The sequence below is a fragment of the Ochotona princeps genome, chromosome 19, assembly GCF_030435755.1.
Source record: "Ochotona princeps isolate mOchPri1 chromosome 19, mOchPri1.hap1, whole genome shotgun sequence".
NCBI classification, from domain to species: Eukaryota; Metazoa; Chordata; class Mammalia; order Lagomorpha; family Ochotonidae; genus Ochotona; species Ochotona princeps.
This window is the reverse complement of record NC_080850.1, coordinates 7,295,364-7,317,995: the sequence shown is the minus strand read 5'-3', so window position 1 is coordinate 7,317,995 and position 22,632 is coordinate 7,295,364. Positions and strand designations below refer to the sequence as shown.

The 22,632-nt window shown below is 46.3% G+C and overlaps 2 protein-coding genes across 3 annotated transcripts in view; one reads left to right on the top strand and one right to left on the bottom strand.

Moving 5' to 3' along the window:
* The window catches only part of KCNIP1 (potassium voltage-gated channel interacting protein 1), a 301,698-nt gene that overhangs the window by 18,346 nt on the left and 260,720 nt on the right, over window positions 1–22,632 (top strand). The window lies entirely within an intron of this gene.
* KCNMB1 (potassium calcium-activated channel subfamily M regulatory beta subunit 1) lies at window positions 1,186–21,478 on the bottom strand. Of its 2 annotated transcripts, none has more exons than XM_058677536.1 (4): window positions 21,420–21,478; window positions 5,780–5,937; window positions 4,208–4,379; window positions 1,186–1,921 (listed from the first exon to the last, which is right to left on the bottom strand). In XM_058677536.1, exons 2-4 carry the CDS (start codon window positions 5,911–5,913, stop codon window positions 1,652–1,654), a joined length of 576 nt encoding a protein of 191 aa, XP_058533519.1. In that variant the 5' UTR covers window positions 5,914–5,937; window positions 21,420–21,478; the 3' UTR covers window positions 1,186–1,651. The 2 variants fall into 2 exon arrangements, with proteins under 2 accessions (XP_058533519.1, XP_004587494.1); XM_004587437.4 differs by lacking the exon at window positions 21,420–21,478 and adding an exon at window positions 8,706–8,857.

Below are 22,632 nucleotides of genomic sequence, written 5' to 3'. Positions count from 1 at the left end.
TGTAGTCCTAAATTCAGATGCATGGGAGACATGTGTGGGGTAGTCCCTGAAAGTCAGTCTCCTTTATGGGACTTCTTTCTCTCTAAACCATTGAGATCATTACAGGTTTTTGTGCAGTTGTAAGAAATAGTAGAGAGAGATTTCTTTTTGGAATGTATCCAAAAAACAGTCTGAAAGTTTAGAAAGAAATGAAGTTTATTGCTTGCAGTTTGGGCAGCTGGGAAGTCCATGAACCTGGAGAGGATCTGCTTGCTGCATCCTAACATGGCAGAGGGCATCACAGGAAGAAATAGAGCCAGCACCCAGCTCAGGTCTCTCTTCCTCAAAAGCCCCTAATGCCACCATGAAAACCCCACAATCACAACCTCATTTAATGAACCCCCCACCAGAGGTTCTACCTCCAAATACCATCAATACATGAATCTCAGGATGGGGATGGATGGGGAATTTAAATCCTAGCAGGATGGCAATGATGAAGGTGATGTCTACCTCCAGTCATGCCTGTTTCAGATCTGAGATCTGCTTCCCTAGGTCACTGCCCAAGTATTTCCCCATGATCTGTATCCTAAGTCCACAGGAGCCTTTAAACCTGCCGGAGACTAGAACTGCAACTCAGCTTCCCTCCAACTTCCTGGGTTGGAGGGAGGTAAACTTACACTTTAAACTTGGTCCAAAGTAACATCTACTATTGCTTTTTAGATTAAAAACAAAACAAAATACAACCTTTCTATGGTAGAAAATTTAGAAAAATCAAAAATGAAAATGAAAAGTAAGATAAGAAAAAAATTAGAATCCACCTCAATTGCACTGTTAACAAGTTGAAAAGTTTTTGTCTCATTTCCTTATAGTGTTTGGTAATTTTGCAGACACAACCACAGATTGAAAATATTTGGGGGAAAAAACCATCGGTACTGAATGTGTATAAACAATTTTTCTTATTATTATTCCATAAGCAATGCAATACAGCAACTATTTACATAGCACTTCCTGTGCATTTGGTATTTGCATAATCTAAAGATTATTTAAAGCACACAGGAGGATGTCTATAAGTTCTCAGTAGATACAATGCCATTTTATAGAAAGCACTTGAGAATTCATGGATTTTGAAATCCACAGGGAGTCTCAGAAGCAATTCCTCGCAGATACTGGAGGATGACTGTATTTGCTAACATTTGAACAAAATGTGTATAAAATCTATGATCCTTTAAAAACAATCACTCTTCTAAATGTACTCTAAAAACTGAGAGCTGCTGTTGTTTTTTTATTATGAAATTCAAAGTTAAGACCTGTAGTCGGCCAAGGATGGCTGCCAGATGGGACAAACAAGCCTTTGCACCATCAAGGAATAATAGGAGAGAGGTGGCCATCCTTGCTGTAGTGACACAGTAGGAATCAGGTATGAGTCAGTTGAGTAGAAACCAGCAATGGAGAACTAGAACTCTTGGCCTTGTGTCCAGCAAGGCATTAGGAGCCACTGTACATTCTTGAGTCGGAAATGACATTAACTAAGGGATTTCTCCAAGGTCAGCCATGAAGCAGAAGACAGGATGAGCTGAACAGGGGTTAGGAGAGCAGGGGCAGAAGGCTGGCTCTGCCAGTGGGGAGCAAGCCCACCCCTGGGAATCAGACAGTGGAGGCAGCAGGAATGAGGCTACTTCTGGGCTGCCAGGATGGAGAGTGACCGGTTCATCTTCACCATGGCAATAATGAGGAGGCCACCGGTGAGCAGGAAGGTGGGCCAGAAGAGGGAGGAAAGGAGAGCCTGGGGCCCATAGAGACGCTGGTACAGGACGCTGGTCTCATTCTCCCGCATCGCAGAGAAGCAGTAGAACACCTGGCGCTCATGGAACTTGGCTCTGACCTTCTCCACGTCGGCCCTGGCCATCTGGTAGTTGTCCAGGCTTCCAGGGATGTAGGAGCACTGTCGGGAGAGAAGTAAGAGCATCTGTGGGTTAGATGCCCGTGTGTCTTAGGGCTCTAAACAAAGAGGCTTGGAGGGGAGTGAAAATGAATGCCGGCTTCTCTGCAGTGGAATCAGGATTTCCATTTGAGCAATGTGTTGCCTCAGAGGGCACAATGACTGCATGTTGTGTGTGTGGCTGGTGGCCCTGGAACTCTCAGGTATCCCTGTGCACTCGGATGCAGGGCCCCAGGTGGATTCCTAGCTCTGCTTCTATTGGCATAGTAAATTGCTCATCTATTCTGAGCCTGGATATTTTCCTCGCTTAAATAGGTTAATAACAATATTATGTCCAAAGGGTATTACTAAAGACTTCAAAAACCTGTCTAAGGAGGCCAGTGATTGACACAGGCCCAGTAGGAGTAGAATTGAAAATTAGACCAGAGGCCATATGCTCAGTTGTCCATAGGGTTCATGTGGGTGATGTCCACAATTGAAATGGGCCAAGTAGTAGGGGTACAGATGCCATGTGATGTTTGCTTCAGTGCCAGGGATAACTGTGAGAGAGTGACAGAGCCTGGTAAAAGGGAGAGAGCCAGCTGCACCACCCAAACTGGCAGTCCCCACTCTCTCTAGACAATCGATGCATGCCAGCCGTAAGACCAACAGCAGCCAGGCTGAAAAGAAATCAGAAAAGGATATTTGAATGTAAATTCGCATAACTCAAAAACATTGGCAGAAATCCAAACTGAAAAGTTCTTTGATGTCTGAGCTTAGGTGAGACAAACAAAATCTGTTGGGAAGCCAGCATTTGATGCTGGGCTCCAGAGGAAAGAGAACACACTGGAAATAAGTCTTCAAGCAGATTACTAGGAACCTTCTGGTCTGGTTAGATGAAGCCCAGCTAGAAAGTTTTGTAAAGAAGGCATCTAGTGGACAGCCTGCCTGGCTTTATCTCTGTTCTCTGCTGGCAGGCTTCAGTGTTATTTGGGTGAGCCACTGGGAGGTGCTCTGAATGGGTGGTCCCCTCCTTATCTGCAGAATCCCAGCTGCAGGGCTCGCCACTAGCACATTTCTACTGACTCTGAATTGTTGAGGCGAGGCTCAAAAGTCAGTTGGTCACTACAAAACTCTAAAGATGGAGGACCCCTGCACTTGTGAAATTACATCTGAGATCAAGTGTGCAGACATGAGACCCAAATGGCCAGTGTTGATTTGGCTTCTCCCCAAGCTGCGGACTTCCTGAGTTTGAATGAGGTCTGTTCCTGACAGCGTTCAGTCCAACAGTGCAGTGAATGTTATATTACGCTCTGGCAGCCTTGAAATGAGGGAGAGTGGCCTCCAGATGTAGATGTCTTTCCAATGAAAGAACAGGTGGGGTAATGAGATGTTGGCTCCTGAGGACCTGTCATGCAGAGCTACAGGGCACAATAGGGTTCTTTCTTTCTTTTCTTTTCTTTCTTTCTTTCTTTCTTTCTTTCTTTCTTTCTTTCTTTCTTTCTTTCTTTCTTTCTTTCTTTCTTTCTTTCTTTTCTTTCTTCCTTCCTTCCTTCCTTCCTTCCTCTCTCTCTCTCTCTCTCTCTCTCTCTCTCTCTCTTTCTTTCTAAGATTTACTTTATTATTGCAAAGTCAGATATACAGACAGGAGGAGAGACAGAGAGAAAGATCCTCCATCCGAGGATTCCCTCCCCATGTGACTGCAATAGCTGGTGCTGTGCTAATCCGAAGCCAGGAGCCAGGAACTTCCTCCAAGTCTCCCACACGGGTGCAGAGTCCCAAGGCTTTGGGCCGTCCTCGACTGCTTTTCCAGGCCACACACAGGGAGCTGGATGGGGAGCAGGCTGCTGGGATTAGAACTGGAGCCCATATGGAATCTTGGTGTGTTTAAGGCAAGGACTTTAGCTGCTAGGCCACTGTGCTGGGCCCACAGGGTTCTTCAGAGCATGTGATCACTGCCCCGAACTAATTACTGGAGACCTGGCTCAAGTCTCCTCTAGGCTGCTAGCTATGACCTTGAAAAACCTTGCCTCCTGAGTACAGTTGTGGTCATGGAGCCAGACAGGCCTAAATTCAACCACCAGTTCTTACCTGTGTGACCTTGGTCACTAACACAACTTCTCTGAACCTAGCAAAATGGACTCATGAGGGTGTCTTATAACTGGAAATGTCATGATTTTATATCAGCTGTATGGAGACATAAGCTGAGTGGGTACATCATTGTCAGCTCTGGGGATGTGGACAGATAGGGACAACCTTATACACCTATCAGGGACAAAGGGATGTGTCTCTGTGCCCCCACGTCAGTACCTGCTGGTTCCGGTCCCGAGTATCCTCTGTGTGGTACAGCATAGCCCACTTGCCCACTGCGGACACATTGACCCACAGGCATGGGTATTGGGGCACCTTCTTGCCTTCCAGCTCCTCCTGGTCCCTGATGTTGGTCTCAATCAGCTGACACAAGGCTTCCTGGGTCCACACACTGAGGAAACCACACACACATATATACACACATGTCAGAACCAGGATGACACACGGAGCAGCTCCTTTGAATGCTTGATTCCTTGGGAGCCCTTTAAGACCTCCAGCACTGGGACCCTTGTCTTGCCATAACTGCCTGGCACTGATGGCATAGGAACCCAGAGTCCCTGGATTTGGAGAGAAACCAGAATCCAAATTCCAGAGCTGATGGGGTATTGGTCTTCATCTGCATGAATGGTTTCCAATCCTGGACACTCACCCGAAAACCTGGGGAGCTTTCAGAGCAATGCTTGTGGCCAAGTCACATCTCACACCAAGTGAATGATAACTTCTCAGGTAGTGGGGCCCAAACTCTCATGTTTTCTTAAAAAGCATTTCAGCACACCTCTGGCGAGCAGCCAGGCCTGAGATCTCCTTGCTCACACCACCCTCACTGACAGAGGTACAAAGGGGGCTCTGGAAAATCAAGTGAGTGTTCTGAGGCCACACAGCTCCTGAGGCTAGGTCCGGGTGGCTTGAGAATCTGTCCCTTACCCTAAAAATAGCAGGTGCTGGAGCAGGTAAGATGGGAGTGGTGTGCAGTTGGGACACAGCATATGGGAGGCACACGGCTGCTCTGAGCAGTGCCTCACTCGGGTAAGATTCCAGCCTGGATTGGCTCCAGGGTTGTAAAAGAGTGAGAACAGCGCAGGCCCCAGAGAGCTACCCGGCTCAGCAACACACTGACACATCACTTGTGACTCATCCCTCATTTATCCTGCGGGAGATGCATTGCCAGGCATGGCAAGAGGGTGGAGGGGGAGCTGCCAGCGGCTGGAACAGGCACAGAGGCAGGGTCTGAGACTTCTAAGTACGGGCTGAGAGTACCAAGCATGTTTGCTCCAAACAGAGCATGAATCAGGGATTTCTCAGCTCATCTTTAAAAGCTTGGGTGATGACATGGCACAAAGCAGGGCATGGAATGTTCTCTAAGATTCCTGAACAGAATTCCAGGGAAGCAGTTGTGGACTCCATGCAAACACTTGCTACTTAGCAGAGAACCCAGGTATGATCAATGGGGTAGGGAGCTCCCCACCTGCCCTCTGCCTGTGGTTTTTCTGAGGGGAGAAAACTGGACAAAAGAGCTGCGAAAGTCTGAGACTCTGATTCTTTGCTGCAGCAAAAAGTGCTTTTTCTATCCTTGGCTGCTTGTATGAGAAGGGCACCTTGCACGTGCTATCATCCAGGCCTGATCAGGGTAGGCTCAGCCCAGCCTACCCTCCCTACCCTGGAACTAAAAAACAAGCATTCTCTTGACTGTCCTACCTAGTGTGAGAGTCAGATCAGAGTTGAAGTTCCTCGTAGACACCAGATCTTTAGAGGAGAGTCAAGAGTTGGGGACCAGCGAGCAGGGTGTGGTACCTTTTCTGGTAGAGGGGCAGCACAGTAGTGCCCAGGATGTAGTAGGTGATGACAGCACACATCACCATGGCCACACCCAGGCAAAGGGCTCGAGTCTCTCCCCGTTTCTGGGCCATCACCAGCTTCTTCCCCATGTCTTCTGGGGACAGCAGTCATCTCTAGGACGACAAAGAAAAACAAGGAAATGATATCAGCCCAAATACACAGGGTAAGAAGGACAGGGGAAAGGGAAGCAAGACTTCACCATTAACATCCCTCCTTTCACGGAGGTAGCATTGCAATGTCCAGAGGGCTTTTTGTTGACCACCACTCGCCAGGAGGTGTGATGTCATCATGCTTGATGTACAGATAAACAATCTGTGGCTCAGAGAGGTCAAGTTTACATAGCACCTGATAGGCTCATATCCCCAAGATGTCCCATGTTGTAATCCCTGGAATCTATGTCATTTTAAATGGTAATGACTTTGCAGAAGTACCTAAGGATCTCGAGTTAAAGAGAAAGATCTCAGATTATCCAAGTAGACCCTAAATGTGACTGCCCATGAGGATGCTGAAGAGGAAGGCATGGGGAGATTAGACACAAAAGGAGGAAGTAGGACCAGGGAGACAGAGCTAGGGATGACGTAGTCACAAACCAGGGCTTGTGAGAGGACAAGCAGCCCTGTGTATCCTGGGAGGATTTGCAGACTCCAACTGCACAGACAGTGGACTGCTCTTGCATGAGGTAATCTTGCATAGGCCCACAGGAGGCTAACACAGCAAGCAAGTAACGGATTTGGATTACTCCACATCTGTTCCCCTGTCGGGATGCTCACAGGAAAGCTAGGTGCTTTTACCTACTCTGCTGAGAAACAGGCTGGGCTGAAGGCAGTATGCAAACAAGGGGGCGAGGTGCCAGCAGGAAGCACAGGCCATTGGGGCAGGAGATTTCTCAGATCTGAACCCCTACAAGAGTCAACTCCCCACTTCCGGCACAAGAAGAAGGCAGTTTGGGGACCTCAGGGACTAACATCTTGACTTAGGCCTGGAAGACACCTTCAGCCCAAACAGAGTGGGGCTGGGAGTCACTGTCTGCTCCCTGTGGCCACTTTCCTTCTGGCCATCACCCTCTTCCCAGGGCAGGTATATTCCCACTCCCCACTCCCAAGTCAGATCAGATTTACAGAGAGAGAGAGACAGAGAAAAATCTTCCATTCACTGGTTCACTTCCCCAATGACTGCAAGGACCAGAGCTGAGTCAGCCCAAAAGCAGGACCAGGACCTTCCTCTGGGTCTTTGACATGGGTGCAGGATCCCAAGGCCTTGGGCCATCCTCTACTGCTTTCCTAGGCCAGAAGCAGGGAGCTGGATGGGAAGTGGAGCAGCCAGGAAATGTATCAGTGCCCACATGGGATCCCAGCACTTGTAAGGTAAGCCTTTAACCAGCTGACTAAGAGAATATTTAAAAAGCAGCCCTCCAGCAGGTGCCACCCAGAGCCACATCCTGCTGCCTAGCTGTAGTCCTCATGTGGGTTTTTCACTTATTCTGGTGGCTGTCCTAGAGCCTTCCTGTGAATTTCTTTATTGTTACTTTTTTATTCATTTGAAACTAACCAGAGCCATTGTTATCAAAAGCACCAGGGCCCTGGGACCCTTTCTTGGCAATCCCCTGTTTAGAGGAAATTGTAACTAGATATGGCGAGGGGGGGGTCCACTTTTTTTTTTTTTTTTTTTTTTTTTTTTTTGCCTTCCAGGTCCCCAAAGTAATAAGAGCACACTGTTTTTCTAACTTAGTGTCTAGGAGACAAGCATTAGCTCAAAAGGCTTTCCAGCAGCGTACTTTATTTTGCACTCAGCCTGTCTGTTGTACTGGATTGTTTTATACATCCTATCAGAGCTCCTTTACACCGCTGCCTGCCAAGGAGCCCTAGCTGCAACTGCTCCAAAGAGGAGAGCCCACAGTTGGGCACCAGAATGCAGCTCTAACCCACCCTCCCTGTGAAATGGCCCGCCCCCACCCCTTGACTGACAGAGATAGCACCCAGTGACAACTTTTCGTCCCTCACTTGGGGAAGCCCAGAGGGAAGCCCTTATATTCTAACAGGGACACCATCAAGTCACCAGTAGAAAAAATGTTCCCCTGGCGATGTTACATGTTCTTGTCTGTGCTTTCATATCCTTTTCTGATTGTTCTATGGACTTCTGGGAAATGCAAGCGTTTTTCTCCCTGGTACCTGTTCTGAGTTCTGGAGTTCATGCACCTTTCCACCTGATGGTGAGCAAAAGGTTTTCCAGCGGTGTGCTGGATTTAGGAAAGATGGCAAACGGCAAAGGCAGGCAGGGTTTTGTAGAGTCCTGTGGGATCGGGTAGTTGAACAGACATCCGCTCCTTAGAAGGACATAGATGACAGTAGAGGTTTTTAGGTTTGATGGGGTATAGGGCAGAGGGATTTTGAGGTCACCAGACATGGCATCAAATCCTGGCTTTGCCACTTGGCAACCACGTGGCTATCACAGCAGAGAAGACGGATACCTGCCTCAGAGAGCTCTGAAAGAGGTGAAATATTGCATCACCTCGCATGCAGGTCTCATGGTGCTTGGCCAGCGCCAGCCCTCCAGGAAAACCACCTGCTGGTCTTAATGCACAGGAAAGCCTGGAAGTTGGGTGCAGAAGTCTGGAGTGCTCCTGCCATCTCTAGGTATTATTCCATGCCACTGGCGGCACACAGCAGGACTGGCTGAGCTCATTTGCTGCCCTCTGGCCACTCCGGATGCTGGGTCAGGGCAGAGCCACCCTCTACTGACCAGGAGCCCAGAATCCTGGTTGTCAACCCCCAGAGGAAGGGGCTGCCCGGCTGTCCCTCCCCACCGCATCTCAGGCTGCTTCCCGTGGAGCTCCCTGCAGCCCCCCCCCCCCTTTTCCCAGGCTCTGGGATGCGTTACTCACAGGCTCCTGGTGCTTTGCGGGTCTTCAGCAGACAGAGGGCTTCTTTCTGCCTGGCCCCCCAGCCCCCACCCCCAAAGAGGCCCCGGAGTACTAGCAGGAAGTTTGGCCTCCCAGCCCGTCTCCAGGGAAGCAGCCTTGGGTCCCCATCTGGGACGAGCCTCCATGCCCAAACATGGTAAAGTCTGAGCACACAGCCTCAGGAAACAGACAGAGATCGCAGGGACCCAGCCTGGACTCAGCAGCTGCAGTCCAGGCCCTGGCACCTGCATTGCCCAGAGTCTCATGGGAAACAGATTTCAAACAACAGACAGCAACACTCAGAAACCAGAAAAGACCGTCCGGTATATTTGGAAACATTTCTCCTTCAGTGGGTCTCTCTGTGCTGGCAGAGGTGCAGGAGTAGGGTTTTTGTTTTTTTCTTTCTTTCTTTTTTTTTTTTTCTGTTGGCCTAGTGGAGGGAGGAGGAGTTGAATGGGTTGAAGGGGAGGGAGGCTTGGCTGGTCACGAATCCTGGGCATAATCATGTAGAGCAGTTATCCCCTCTTGTTCTGACCTGTTCATGCTGTATGACCCTGGAAAAGTGACAGCACTTTTCTGAAACTCAGTTTTCTGCCCTGGAGTATCAGGATTTGAATCTTACCTTGTGGGTAGGCAGCATGATGCAGTAGGGATGGAGCCACCACTTGTGACCCCAGCACCCCATATGAGCACTGGTTGAAGCTCTGGCTGCTTTATTTCCAATCCAGCTCCACGCTGATGCACCTGGGAAAGCAGCAGAAGATGGCTCAAGTGCTTGGTCTCCTGCATCCATGTGAGAGACCCAGAAAAAGCTCCAGGTTCCTGACTTCAATCTGGCCAAGCCCCGGTGTTTGCAGCCATTTAGGGAGTGAACCAGTGTGTGGAAGATCTCTCTTCCTCTCTGCCTTTCAAATAAATAAAACAAATAAAATTTAGTTTAAATATTTACTCTTGTCCCTGTAGTATGAGGGTTAGAGATGGGGGCAGGGGATATTTAGGGCAAAGGAAGACAATGCTCTAAGGACAGACCTCTCCACAGCTGTTTCCAATGAGCCTTCTGCTGGGATAGCTTAGGGGCCACGGCCTCCCAGGCATTCAAAGCAGAGGACGGCTGCTATCAGTGAGGTGTGGGTTCAGCGTCATGGGCACACCATGACCTAGATTTTCTTGTTTCATCACCTGTCAGGATAAAAGCTCAGCACACTCATGCACTGGGCCTCTTGTCAGAACCCAGATGATACTCCAGGGTAACCCGCTTGCCCGAGTGACACAGTGAAGAAGCAGACTTTGAGGTCTGGAGGCCCCAAGTAACAGGTTGAAGGTTACTGCGCCCTGCTGGCCAGAGCCAAGTTCAAGATGGTCCTTCCCAATTGCAGAGCCCAGGCTGCTTCTGCTGAACCATGTGAAAGTGTCAGACACCAGCTGCCTGGGGTTCTACAGCGAACCCCGAGTGCTCCTGGGACTCAGGAAGCTTCCTGGGCTCCCTGGCTACCCCTACTCCTGCCTGCCTCTGGCTGCTGAGAGGTAACCATCAGACTGGGACATGAGAGTGGTCTTTTAGGCCTCCTTGCACTTCTCTAGCCCCCCGCTGTACCAGCAGAAGAGTATGCTGCCTGTATAGTGGGCATCTTAGCTAAGAGGTCACGAGACCACCTTACAGGTGGGTGAACAATGAAGGATGCCGGATCAGGAATTAACCCCAGGAAGAATGATTCCCTCCCCCCCCCCCCCAGAGTTGGTCTTTGGCTTGTTGCCACGCTGGAGAAGTGTTCCTGAGGCCCATTTGTGAATCCGGAGGTACCAGCCCTCCCTCCTGTCCCTTGGGGGCAGAATAAAGACACAAAGCAGCCGATTGCCATTTTTAAGTCTGATCCAGGGGCGGCTTGCTCATTATGAGCTGAGAAGGGCTACACATTTGGAATTCATAAACACACAGGAGCCTTCTCCCTGAGGTAGTGTTTCAGGCTGGGAAGGAGTTGCAGGCTCCTCTCCCGTGCCTACATGAAGTGCAACTGAAACGCACTGCTCAGCCTTGCCTTCTGGGGTGTGCGGAGGAAAACCTGTGTCGTTGACTGGCTGTGGGGTCATGCTTGAGAGACAGTTGCAGGTGAAGGGCAAGGAAAAAAACTGCTGCCCCCCGCCCCCCAAAAGAACTATTGATGCTTGGCATTGAAACTGGGTTTCAGAGATGAAAATTTCCCTTTTTACCTTCAACTTTCCAATAAGCCATAGGGTCATAGAACAGTACAGGCTGATAGTACCCAGCCAGGTAGAGATTTGGACCTGTTATACAAAGGGGGTGACTGACATATAAGATGAATAAATTGCTCAAGGCAAGTTACATGGCCTGAGACTCAATTTGTCCATCCCTAACATGGATATAAATCTATCAAGACCCTTGGAGTTCTTGGCACACGAGAGATCACTCCAGTTTGAAGATGGTCTTTCTCAGCACTCCTATGCCAGCATACACCAACCTTAACAGCCTCATGTTTGTCCTCCCCTTCAGCCTGCATGGGGCTCCATGATTTCCTTGTCAACAAATGTGGTGGTAGAGACCCAACCCAGCTTCTAAGTCCAAGTCCTAAACAGGGATGCACTCTCTTGGGACACTGGAAACAGTTGAAGGTGGCAGGAAGCTGAGGCCATGTGCTCCACCTGACAGCCTCTGCTCCAGTCTTTTTTTTTTTTTAGATTTATTTATTTTTATTGGAAAGGTGGATATACAGACAGGAGGAGAGACAGAGAGGAAGACCTTCCATCCGATGGTTCACTCCCCGTGTGAGCACAACGGCTGGAGTTTAGCCAATCCGAAGCCAGGAGCCAGGAGCTCTTCCAGGTCTCCCACATGAGTGCAGGGTCCCAAGGCTTTGGGTCATCCTTGACTGCTTTCCCAGGCCACATGCAGAGAGCTGGATGGGAAGCAGGGCCGTCAGGATTAGAACTGGCACCCATATGGGATCCGGTGCAAGGCGCGGACTTTAACCACTACGCTATTGTGCCGGGCCCGTCTCTGCTCCAGTCTTGCCAACAGCCCAGTGTCCCTCCTCAGACTTGGGAGGGACCAAGCCCACAGAGGTTTCCAGCCTCCAACCTTGGAGCCCCCCTCAGGCCTCCAACACCCTGGAGCACACAGACAAGCCAGCCTCTCTGGGCTGTCTCTGGATTCCTAATCCATAAAACTATGAGCAGAATAAATGATTGTTTCCTGCTTCTGTGTGTTGGAGTCATTTGCTTTGCAGCTGTGATACCTGGAATACAGTGTAAATGACTTAAACGAGGAACTCTTACTGATGGTGCTCATGGTGAGAGCATTCAACCAATGAGAATTACAAACCTGAGCTTGCTGTGTGGAGGGCCCAGGAGTAGTTCAGACAGGCTTTATCTATGTTCCTATTTGGTCACACACTGTGCATAAATGGGAGACAGGGACAATAATCTGGGAATGCATTTTCATTCCTGGAGGACCTGCTGTGTGCCAGAGCATGCGCTACACACACATGCATATACACACATGCTTACACACATGTATAGGAGTACATGCATGTTCACATACACACACCGGGGCAATAGCCTCCCACTCCTCTGTGATTTCACTTTCTGTAACCTGATCAATCATCATCTCAAGACATTTAATAGAAAATTCTGGAGAGAAATAATGCGACATTATGAATAACTTTTTATTACAACATGTTGTTAGACTTGTTCTATTTTTATGGTAGCCATTATTACTGATCTCTTACTGTGTCTGATTGGCAAATTAAACTTTATCAAAAGCTAGTACAGATGGGAGAACACAATATACTTAAGGCTTGGTGCTGTCTGAAGTCTTAGGCACTCACTGGGAGGTCGGAACATAACCCAGGGTCTGAGGTACACGGATGCATACAAGCGAGAGTAACATTCCTCCCCACAGAAGACCTAGTTCTTTCTGGGAACACAGTAAAGCCCTAGAGTGTGATGTAGTGGAGCCAGGATTTGAACCTGTCCCCAGGAACTCCGCTGCCTAGCCTGGTACCTGTGCCTCCCAGGAGTCCCTTGGGGGCAGCTTTCCACAGGACCTGTGTTGTGACATCCACTCCAGCCACTTCACACACTCTGTTCTCTTTAGTTTCTCTCCCTTCCTGGATTATATAGCCACTTATTTCTTTCCGTCCTTCTGAATCAATACCTATTCTCTGCCGACACTCGGAAAAATAACTCCCATAAATCAAGTCGATGACGGCCCACGCAGAGTATGCATCACTCTGAGTGCCGGGCAGAGGATGGGAGGAGCCTTCTTCAATACTAGCAAGACGATTGGTTCTCAACCTTTTGTGCACCTTCAATGCTGAGGCTCTGAAGGCCTCGCTATGTTGAGCTGAAGAAGGGGCCCCTTCCCTGTGGGGAAGGAATTTAGTATTCTCTTAAGTTGCAAAAATGTAAATAGGAAGATGCTTGAAGGGAGAGCATAAAAGAGCAACTCTAGAATCAAACCATTCATACATTTTCAATTATGTTTAGTATTATCTATTGTTACAATTATACTATTTTATTAGAAGTTACTGTTACTTTCTTACTGTGCCTGCATTGTAATTAACCTTTATTATAAGATTCTCACGTGTATAGGGAAAAGCATGATGTGTAAAGGGAAAAACTTGATTTGTAAAGTTTAGTCTATCCTCCCTCATTTTCAGGAACCAACTGGGGGTCTTGGAAGGTACCCCCCACACCTTGGTAACAGGGGACTACTGTAATAAAAAGCAGAGAAAATAATAGTGGGAGGAAGACAAAATGTAACAGCAAATTCAACATCCATGTTAGAACTAAATGGCAGGGTCGGGCTTCTGACCTAGCAGAAAAAGCCATCTTCTACAATATCAGCACTCCATATGAGCTCTGTCCACTTCCAATCTAGCACTCTGCTAATGGCCTGTGAAAGCAGTGGAGGCTGACTCAAGGCCTTGGGTCCCTGCCATCCACATGGGGAATTCAGATTGAGGCTCCTGGCTCTTGTCTGTAACAACGCTGGCTGTTGCAGCCATCTGGGGAGTGAACCAGAGGATGGAGGATCTCTCTGTCTCTCCACCTCTCCATCATTCTGACTTTGAAAATAAATAAATCTTCAAAGAAAGAACTAAATAGCAAATCTAGACATGACAAAGCATGCGGTCAGGCTGCTCCTGGATGTGAGAAGAGACCTCTCCAATGCTCCATCCCCACCCTTCTCCATCAAGCTTGTCACTGCCTTTTTCCCTGGCCTCATTTTTTTCTTGCTTACTTAGAGTATTTCAGCCTGCCACGTTGCTAACATCATCGTAAGCAGCTTGTACATCCTCTTTGAAATGAGGAGCGGTAGAACCAAAGAGTACAGCTGATCATCCGGACAGGAATGTCTGGGTTATTGCAGCTGTTCTTTGCAACACAGCATCCCAGCTCTGTGGATTGGGGTTGCATGGTACGTAGGTGCAGAGGGGAGGTGAGGCAGGATATTACCTCTTAGGAGAACTGCTGATCAGAGTGGCATGTATTCTGGCACACACTCACAGGGGATGCACACTGCTGCCTCCAGGGCGCATGCCTCCTGGTTCTGAGCTTTTGATGTACTTGTCCTCTTTCCTGGGACATGGACCTGGGTGTCACACTTTCCTTCCTGTCCCCTTACCTCCTCTCCTCATCTGAACCAGGTCTACGCTCTAATTCAGCATGTTCAGAGCCATCACATGCGTCACCCCACAACACTTGCCTTGTATTTTACATCCATTCAGCTGTATCTTCCACTCACACATCTCCTTCTCCCCCATCATCACCACTGCCAGAGCACAGTGCTTGAAGATCAGGCTCTGTAGCTAGCTTTGTTCTGTCACAGCTCTAGCACCCCAGTATTTCAACACAGGCTCTTGGGGTTTTTGTTGTGGCTGCAGTTTAGTTGGTGGGGATGTGGGAAACTCTCTTGTAACAGAATAATCATTGTCTTGTATCATAAAACATTTTCCTAGGGAAACCATAGTTTCTGTTAAACAGTTAAGCTGTCATAGATCTCACAAAAGCTATGTTGTTGAAGAGTCTAGAACAATGCTTGCTTGCATGCTGGTTTGTGTTTAACAGAAAGCACTGCATTGTCCATTTATCAGAGGACCTGTTTGATCCCCACCCACCCCTGCTGTAACCCACCTCGTCTTGTCATTTCTAAGAACTGACAGACCCAAGGGAGATGGGGTCTTCAGGGACAGAGCTCAGGATGAGGCCTGGGGAAAGAAATGGAAATGGAAGAAAATGAGATGATGGCACTAGGGGGTGATTTCCTAGCCCTGCCCTAGCCTGATTTGGACCAAACACACACACACACACACACACACACACACACACACACACACAATGGGGCCAGTTCTGGGGGGTTGGTGATGCCTCTTCCAGACGCACAGTGTGGAGCTCTCCATTTCTGCTTGGCTGTGGTCTGGGACAGTGGCCTCATGCAGTCCTCCATGAACCAGACAGGGCCCTTCCTCATTCCAGGCACCTGCATCCGGCAGGTAGAAGTCAGGAGTCTGGGATCATCTGGAGGCCTTGGGATGCTACAGCAGGTTCGTGCTGACTCTGGGAGAGCCCCTTCAGGCCTGTTGTGAAACTCTCAGAAACTGGAACTCCTTGGAAGGGTGGGAGTGTTTGCATTGTGGACATCACCAAGCAACACAAATCCGGCCTTTGACTTGTGTTTTCTTGTTTTCTGTACCACACTTCGGAAGGTACACCTAAATATGCAACCTGAGGTGGCGTTAGCAATCACTAACAGCAGGGAGGAGTGTCATACCTCAGAGGCTAGCAAGGCTGGACTGAGACTTGAAGGAGAGGAACAGGGTAGTCTGCCTGAGGGAACACCACAGCGTAACTGACCTTATTCTCCTGGGATCCTTCTTTGGGGTCCTTGGTTGAGTTCAGCTGAGAGTGAGTATCTTGCTGTCCCTCCAGGACATACAGGGGGGTGCAGAGTGGAGAGAAGGTCTGGAGAGATACTTCTCTTTAGAGAAGTATACATCTCTCTGGATGTATAGATACATCTCTCTAAAGGTAGGATGTGGCTTTGGGACAGCAGAACCAACAGAGGGCTGGAGCACATGGGGAATTCCCTGTAAACTCCCGGGAAGATCTGTGGGGTGGTCGGAAGTTTACAGAGTTAGGGTTCCCACACCAAAGCATTTGTGCATCAAAGTGAAGATAACTTGTTTGTAGCCTCCAGCTAGTGAGAGCTCAGGAAATTCAGGTTACAAAGCAACGCTCCATTAATATTCTTGGCATACAATATTTGCACATTCCTAGTTATTTCTCTATAGAAGGATCATACCTCCAAGTCAAACAAACCAGACAGGGCCAAGGTTTTCTGCTTTTATAAAATTACCATATGCATTGAGCACCTTCTCCCAGAATACTTATCTAATTTATATTCTCAGAACTGATACATGAATGTGACTGATTGCAGACACCTCTCTACAGTCAGTCCTATATACCCATGAGTTCTGCATTCATGGATTCAACCAGCTGAAAATGTTCAAGGGAAAAAAATGCACCTGTACTGAACATAAACAGAGTTTTTTGGCATCATTCCCTAAAGAATACAGTATAATAACTGTTTACATAGCATTTACATTTATAAGGTATTCTGAGCCATGTAGAGATGATCTAAAGTATACAGGAGAATGTGTGTGGATTCTATGCAAATACTATGCCATTTTATACTCGTGCAAGAAATTTGAATATCTGTGAGTTCGGATTTCCATAAGGGATCCTGGAATCAATCTTTCATGGATACCGAGAGATGATTATAGTTAACACTATTAAATTGAGAAGTGCGTATCTGTTGGCTATGTGAAAAGTCTCTCATCCCAGTTTTAATGTGCTTTCCTTCAATTCTTGGCAGAATTGAACAATCCTTATGCATAGCAAAAGAAAAAGATTTTGCCAGTGGATTTCAAAAACAGAGTTAAATGATACAAACGCATAAATCCAGTTCTGAACACAGTCTCCATCACTCATAAGCTATTTTTTGCAAGCAATAATTCCAGCCATTTAATCCATCCCTAAAGAACTGAGGTTCCCAGGGGATCTAACATGTGAACACACACGTTCTTGCATTAATAACTGAAGAAACATGGGTGCCTTTTATAAATGTGATGATTGGTCAACAAAAAGAAGCCAGAAGACCACTTTAGGACTACAAGGAGGATGCCCAATGATGTTGCAGCAAAATTCTCACAGAATTTCCTATTTGGTGGGAAGAATGAGCAGGAACATTGGTGTGATGGAGAAGCACTCTCAGGTGAAGTTTTTCCAGGTAGTTTTCTTTGGCTACTGTCCCCAAACACTCTTGCAGTGACCCAATGTTGTTCGTTGACTCTCCAGAAAATAAACAAAATGTCTGGAACAGTGCCTGTAACCTGATGCAACGATCTTTGGTCTTGACGAATCCATTTTTGCTGTCATTGGACCAAGTCCACCTCTTGGTAGCCCTTGCTTTGATTGTGCCTTGCTTTACAGCTTGTACTGGTAAAATCAATATACATGTAACATGATCCTGCTACAACTCTTCAAAGAAGTATTTTAGAACCTTGATAACACTTGCTTAAAATTCCCATGGGAATCTCTACTTTTGTCCTTAGCTGACCTAGGTATAACTGTTTTTGGTATCTGTTGAGCAGAAAAGCGGCTCTGTAGTTTTCAGAATTACATGTGCAGAAGCAACTGAAACATCTAAATGTTGGCTGTTATGTCTGCCAATTTTCAATTAGGGCATGAACAAGAATTTTTCCTCCCAACTTGATGAGAGTTATCTGTTACTGTGAACTTCATCGTCAACGCTGAATTATCTCTTCTTAAATTGAGTTATCCATTTGTAAATTACTGACCATTGTCAGTATTGGGAGCATTATTCCCATAAACTTTTCATAAAGCTCTGATGATTTCATCATTCTTCCACTCAAACTTCAGCCTAAATTAGATATTTGTTCTTGCTTCAACTTTATCAGAATTCATGTTATTTCTAGGGGCTGTTTTCTAATTGATGTCTTATCCTTTTTAGGATCTCAAACCAGATCCTCAGACATGTTATGTTAATGCAATTGCAATTTGATACAAAAAAATTAAGCCATGCATTCTTTTTCAAAATATACTTCCGTGAATTTGTTGAAAAGCCTTCATATTTGTCCCAATTTTCCCTTTTTAAGATTTCAAGGGAAGAAAATCCAGGAAACCTTTTTACACATGCCTGGCACAGAGTGAACTCAAGGAACTGCTGATTGTCATGCATCTATTAACTTGATCATTTAGCACATGCTAATATTTGTGATACGGGCAAATGATTTTCCCCTTTTCTGGCAAGATTTAGGGCATACCCACTTTTATGAATATCTTACCAGGACAGGGTCCAAAAGCTAAATGACACCTGACTCATCCTTTCTCAAATTCTCCTGACTCTGCTGTAAAATACTTTGCTGACTCACAGAATGTTAGCCCTCAAAGGCCGTTAGACGTAATAAAGAACTACAATTTTCTTCACATGTAATATCTTCTATTTACAAACTGATTGAGACAAATTATAGATAATGTGAAAGAATAAAAAAAAATAAAAGAAGAAAGCAGAAATCAGTTGAAGTCCAGCACCCCAAAGAAACTACCGTTGGAATGTGCATCGGTTATATTCTAAAGATAGATACAAAGGCCTTCTGCAAACAAACTTAGGGACATGCTGTGTAATGTTCAGCATTCTTCTGGTTTTAAATGGAAATACTTTCCCTTTTATGCGATAGCGTTTTACAAAGTAATGTTTCATGGATCTGTAATCATCTATCAGATACTAGGATATTTAAAAATACTTGGAAAATGATTATTAGGCAAAAAACATGCATGCGATTTGAAAATTCTGCAACAAAAGAAAGTGAACTTTTAATTCTATTCTCCACAATTATGCCATAAAGTGTCCTGCTACTTTTCTCCTATAGGACATGCATGCCATTTTCAAGGTTTTGTGATTATATTCTCCAGTGAAGATCTTCGAATGTGACTCTCTGCTCTCCTCCCTGAGAATTTCCTTCCAAAGAATTCCTAAAAGCACCAATCAGAATCAAAGACTATCCATCTCTTACAGGCCTCGTTCCTGCTCTTTTCTTGGAAGTATGGAATGAATCCCATAGAATTAGACCTCTGCTTTGCCGGTGAGCAAGCTGAGCCCAGAAAGGTGAAGTGATTTAGCAGTGATGGAGCAGGGATTGGAACTCAGGCCTGTCCTTAGGACCTCCCATGAGCATCAGTACCCAGCTTGGAACCCATCCCTTTGGAATTTGTAGGCCACATTCTCATCTTATCCCTCATCAGTTGGTCATTTCTCCACTAAGGACAGCTCTGTTACTGAAACTGATACATGCCAGACACTGTTCTGGGTACATGGACCACTGTATCTCATTTGATCTTGACCTACTGACATTAAGTACTGTGATTATTTTCATGTTATAGAAAATGATCTTAAGGCAGAAACCATGTGTTTCTAACTCAAGGCCAGTACTAATTACCTTCAGAGCTAAAACCCCCCACCCCTTCCTGTCTGAGCAGCATCATCCGGTGAACTTTCTGCTATGATAGAAACGTTCTATAACTCCGAGCTGTCCAGCAGAGCAGCCGCTGACCATGTATGTCCACAGAGCACTTGAAATCTGGATTGTGTGAGTGGAGAACTCAGTATTCATTTTGAATTCGTTTCCATGTTAAGTAGCCACATATGCCTCTGGAACCTATTGAATATACATCTTCAGATTCATAAGTTCCCCCTCTCTTTTCCACATCACAGCTTATGTCGAGCAGGTACTGCAAGGACTTTTCTAACACTTTCTTTTGGACCTCGACTTGGATTAAGCCTTAAGATGGCCTTCCTGACAGTCTTGGCCTGCCCTGAACCTCACACCTAAGGCTGGTTCTTCATTGGCACACAGGGTGGCAGTCCCAGGAGCTATCTTCTACAGGCATTTATAAGAGACACCTGGAGGGAACAGGTATTTGACATATGTAAGACACCACTTGGGACATCTGCAGCCCATATCTAAGTGTCTGGATTCAATGCCTGGCTCTACTCCTGATTTCAGCTGCCTGTTGAGGCACACCTGGGGCAGTATAGGGGATGGCTCAAAATACTTGGGTTTCTGCCACTCGCACAGGAGCTCTGAGTGGAGTTCCCAGCTTCAGGCTTTGGCCTTGCCATTAGGGGCATTTGGCAAGTTAAACAACATATGGGAATCTCTCTATTTTTTTTTTCAAAAAGGCGCTGCAGAGAGAAGCTTTTAAATCCTTTTTATAAGACATTAATAAAAATGTATGCCAGTCATCCATAAATAATAACATTGTTTCCACAAAGTTTCAAGTCTGCATTTACTCACAGTACAAATATTATCATGAGCTTCACCAGAATCTTCCCAGGGACTTAACAAAGCAGATTTGATTTGTGCCTCCTCTCCAGGGAGCACCATCTCCCAGCAGGTGCTGTCTCCGTGGAAAGGCATAAAAGTGCCGACTTATTTTATTATTTTTAAGTTATACTATATTTTTTTAAATATATTAGATTATATTTGAAAGTCCAAGTGGCAGACAGAGAGAGAGAGTCTTCTATCTACTATTTCATTCCCCAAGTGGCTATGGTGGTCAGGACTGGGCCAACCCAAACCTGGAAACCTGGAACTCCCAACGTGGGTGGCAAGGGCCCAAGCACACAGGCCATCTTCCACTGCTTTCCCAAGCCCAAGTTGAACAGCTGGGACCTGAACCAGCACTCGTATGGGATTCCAGCATCGTGGGCAGTAGCTTAATGTGCTATGCTACAACAGCAGTCCTTTTTTTATTTTAAAATTCACCAATGATATGGTGCCTTCCCATAGAGCTCTGTGCTGGGCCTGGTACTTACCTCATTTACAGCAGTTTTGTGCGGCTGATTTCACAAATCACCTGCAAATTGGGTTGTTTGAAATTTCACAATTGTGGAGGCCAAAAGTTGAAACTCCAGTTGTGGACAGAGTCACACTCCCTTGGAAAGCTCTAATGGGAGAATTCTCCCTTGCCCCTTCCAGCTCTGGGAGTCCTGAAGTTCCTGTGTCAATCTCATCTATTCCATCTATTCTTGTCTGCACATGGCCACCACCTTTTCTGTCTGTCTTCTCTCCTGCCTCTTGTATGGACACTTGCAATTAGATTTGGAGCCAGACCAGGTGACCCAAGATGACCTTCATATCCTTAATTTAATTGCATCTGCCAAGATCCTTGTTCCTAATAAGGTCTTACACAAGCTCCAGGAATTTGGGCATGGACATATCTTTCTGGAGATTTCTATTTAACTCACTGCACTCATATTATATAACCTCCATGATGGGAGGTGAATGGCCAAGATGGACAGCCATGACAACCATTCTGTGGTCATTTTTAAGTGTGAGAGATCTTCCAAATGCTGGTTTAATCTCCCCGAATGCCTAGCAGCCAAAAGAAACTTAAGCCAGGTCTTCCAGATGGGTAGCAGGGACACAAATGGACAAACAATGACCTGCTGGATGCACTTCAACAGAAAACTGAAATGGGAATGGAGCTGGAACATGAACCCAGACACTCCAATCAGGAAAGCTGGCATCTTAAGGTACCTCCTAGCCATTGTGCCAAAGGCCCATCCCTGCACCACAATTTTGCAGACTTTACCCAATAATAGTGATCTCTCATTCATGGAAATCCTCAGTGGATGTTCCTGGCTGGTGGCTCTCCAAGTGGTTGATATGGTGACCAAATACCTTCTATTCTGTGACTTCATCATCTTGAGACTGTGATGTCACTCAGTTATCCAGCCAATGCAGGCTACAGCAGAAGAGGCAGGAAGGTCAGGAGAGAGAGGATGTGGTAGATTGAATATTTGATGTATAAATGGCTTGTCAATGACAAACATGACTTAGTCTCACAACCCATTTGGTGAGGACATGTCCCATAGTCCCACCCAGCTAATTCGGAGACTGGGAAATGTAATTCATGAATTTGGCAACTACTTTTCAGAATGAATCCACACTCTGGGAAGTGAGAGAATGAATATCAATTTGTTAACTTGCTGGCTACAGTGGCCACAGTATCATTCATCATTCACTCCTTATTTATAGCATTCATTGTATTCTAGAAGAGAATGATCTTGGCTCAAAAAAGCGAAGTGTCCAAGGTCACAGAGCATTAAGTTTTAAGTCAATAATGATCTATTAGGGTCTGTTCAATTTTGTGCTGCTTCTTTGTGTGGACCAGTCCTATCCATGAAGTTTACCTTATGTTATTTCTCTAAGTGTGCGGGGAGGAAAAGGATTGGTAAGGTTTATTTACATGAAATGCTACTCCCTCTGCCACCTACAAAGAGTATTTTATCTTCAGCTCAGTCTCCTCCCTTTTCCCACTGTCCCTCTGGAGAATGGACGGAGATTACTAACAGCAGAGAGGTAGCATCCAACTGAAGTGCAGAAAAAAGGAACAGGTGAGCAGAAAGAGTCCTCATGGGCCAGATGTTCTAGAAAATTCTCTCCAGTGTGACTTGTGTGGGATTTTGCAACAGCTTCAGTTGAGAAAAATTCAGAAACCAAGGAAAAGTAGATGAAGTATAGCTATGAATTATGAATGTGATCCTCCATTAGGTGCCTGCGGGAAAATGGTGACTTGGTCTCATTTGTTGAAGATCCTTTTGTTTGCCCGGGTGAAATTATATACCTATATGTGGTTTATTTATTTACTTTCTTACTTATTTGAAAGGCAGAGCACGAAAAGACAGGAAGGGACACAGAGTGTGGTTCACTGTAAAGAACTCAAGAGGCAGGAACTCCATCTAGATCTTTCATGTGACAGGGAACAAAGCGCATGGACCATGATCTGCTACTTTCTTAGGCAC

Coding starts and splice junctions, on each gene's coding strand:
- KCNMB1 (XM_058677536.1), bottom strand. CDS start 5,913: ATGGGGAAGAAGCTGGTGATGGCCCAGAAACGGGGAGAGACTCGAGCC. Junction 4,380..5,779: donor CTGCCCCTCTACCAGAAAAG/GTACCACACCCT, acceptor TGGTTTCCTCAG/TGTGTGGACCCAGGAAGCCT. Junction 1,922..4,207: donor CTCGGGACCGGAACCAGCAG/GTACTGACGTGG, acceptor CTCTCCCGACAG/TGCTCCTACATCCCTGGAAG.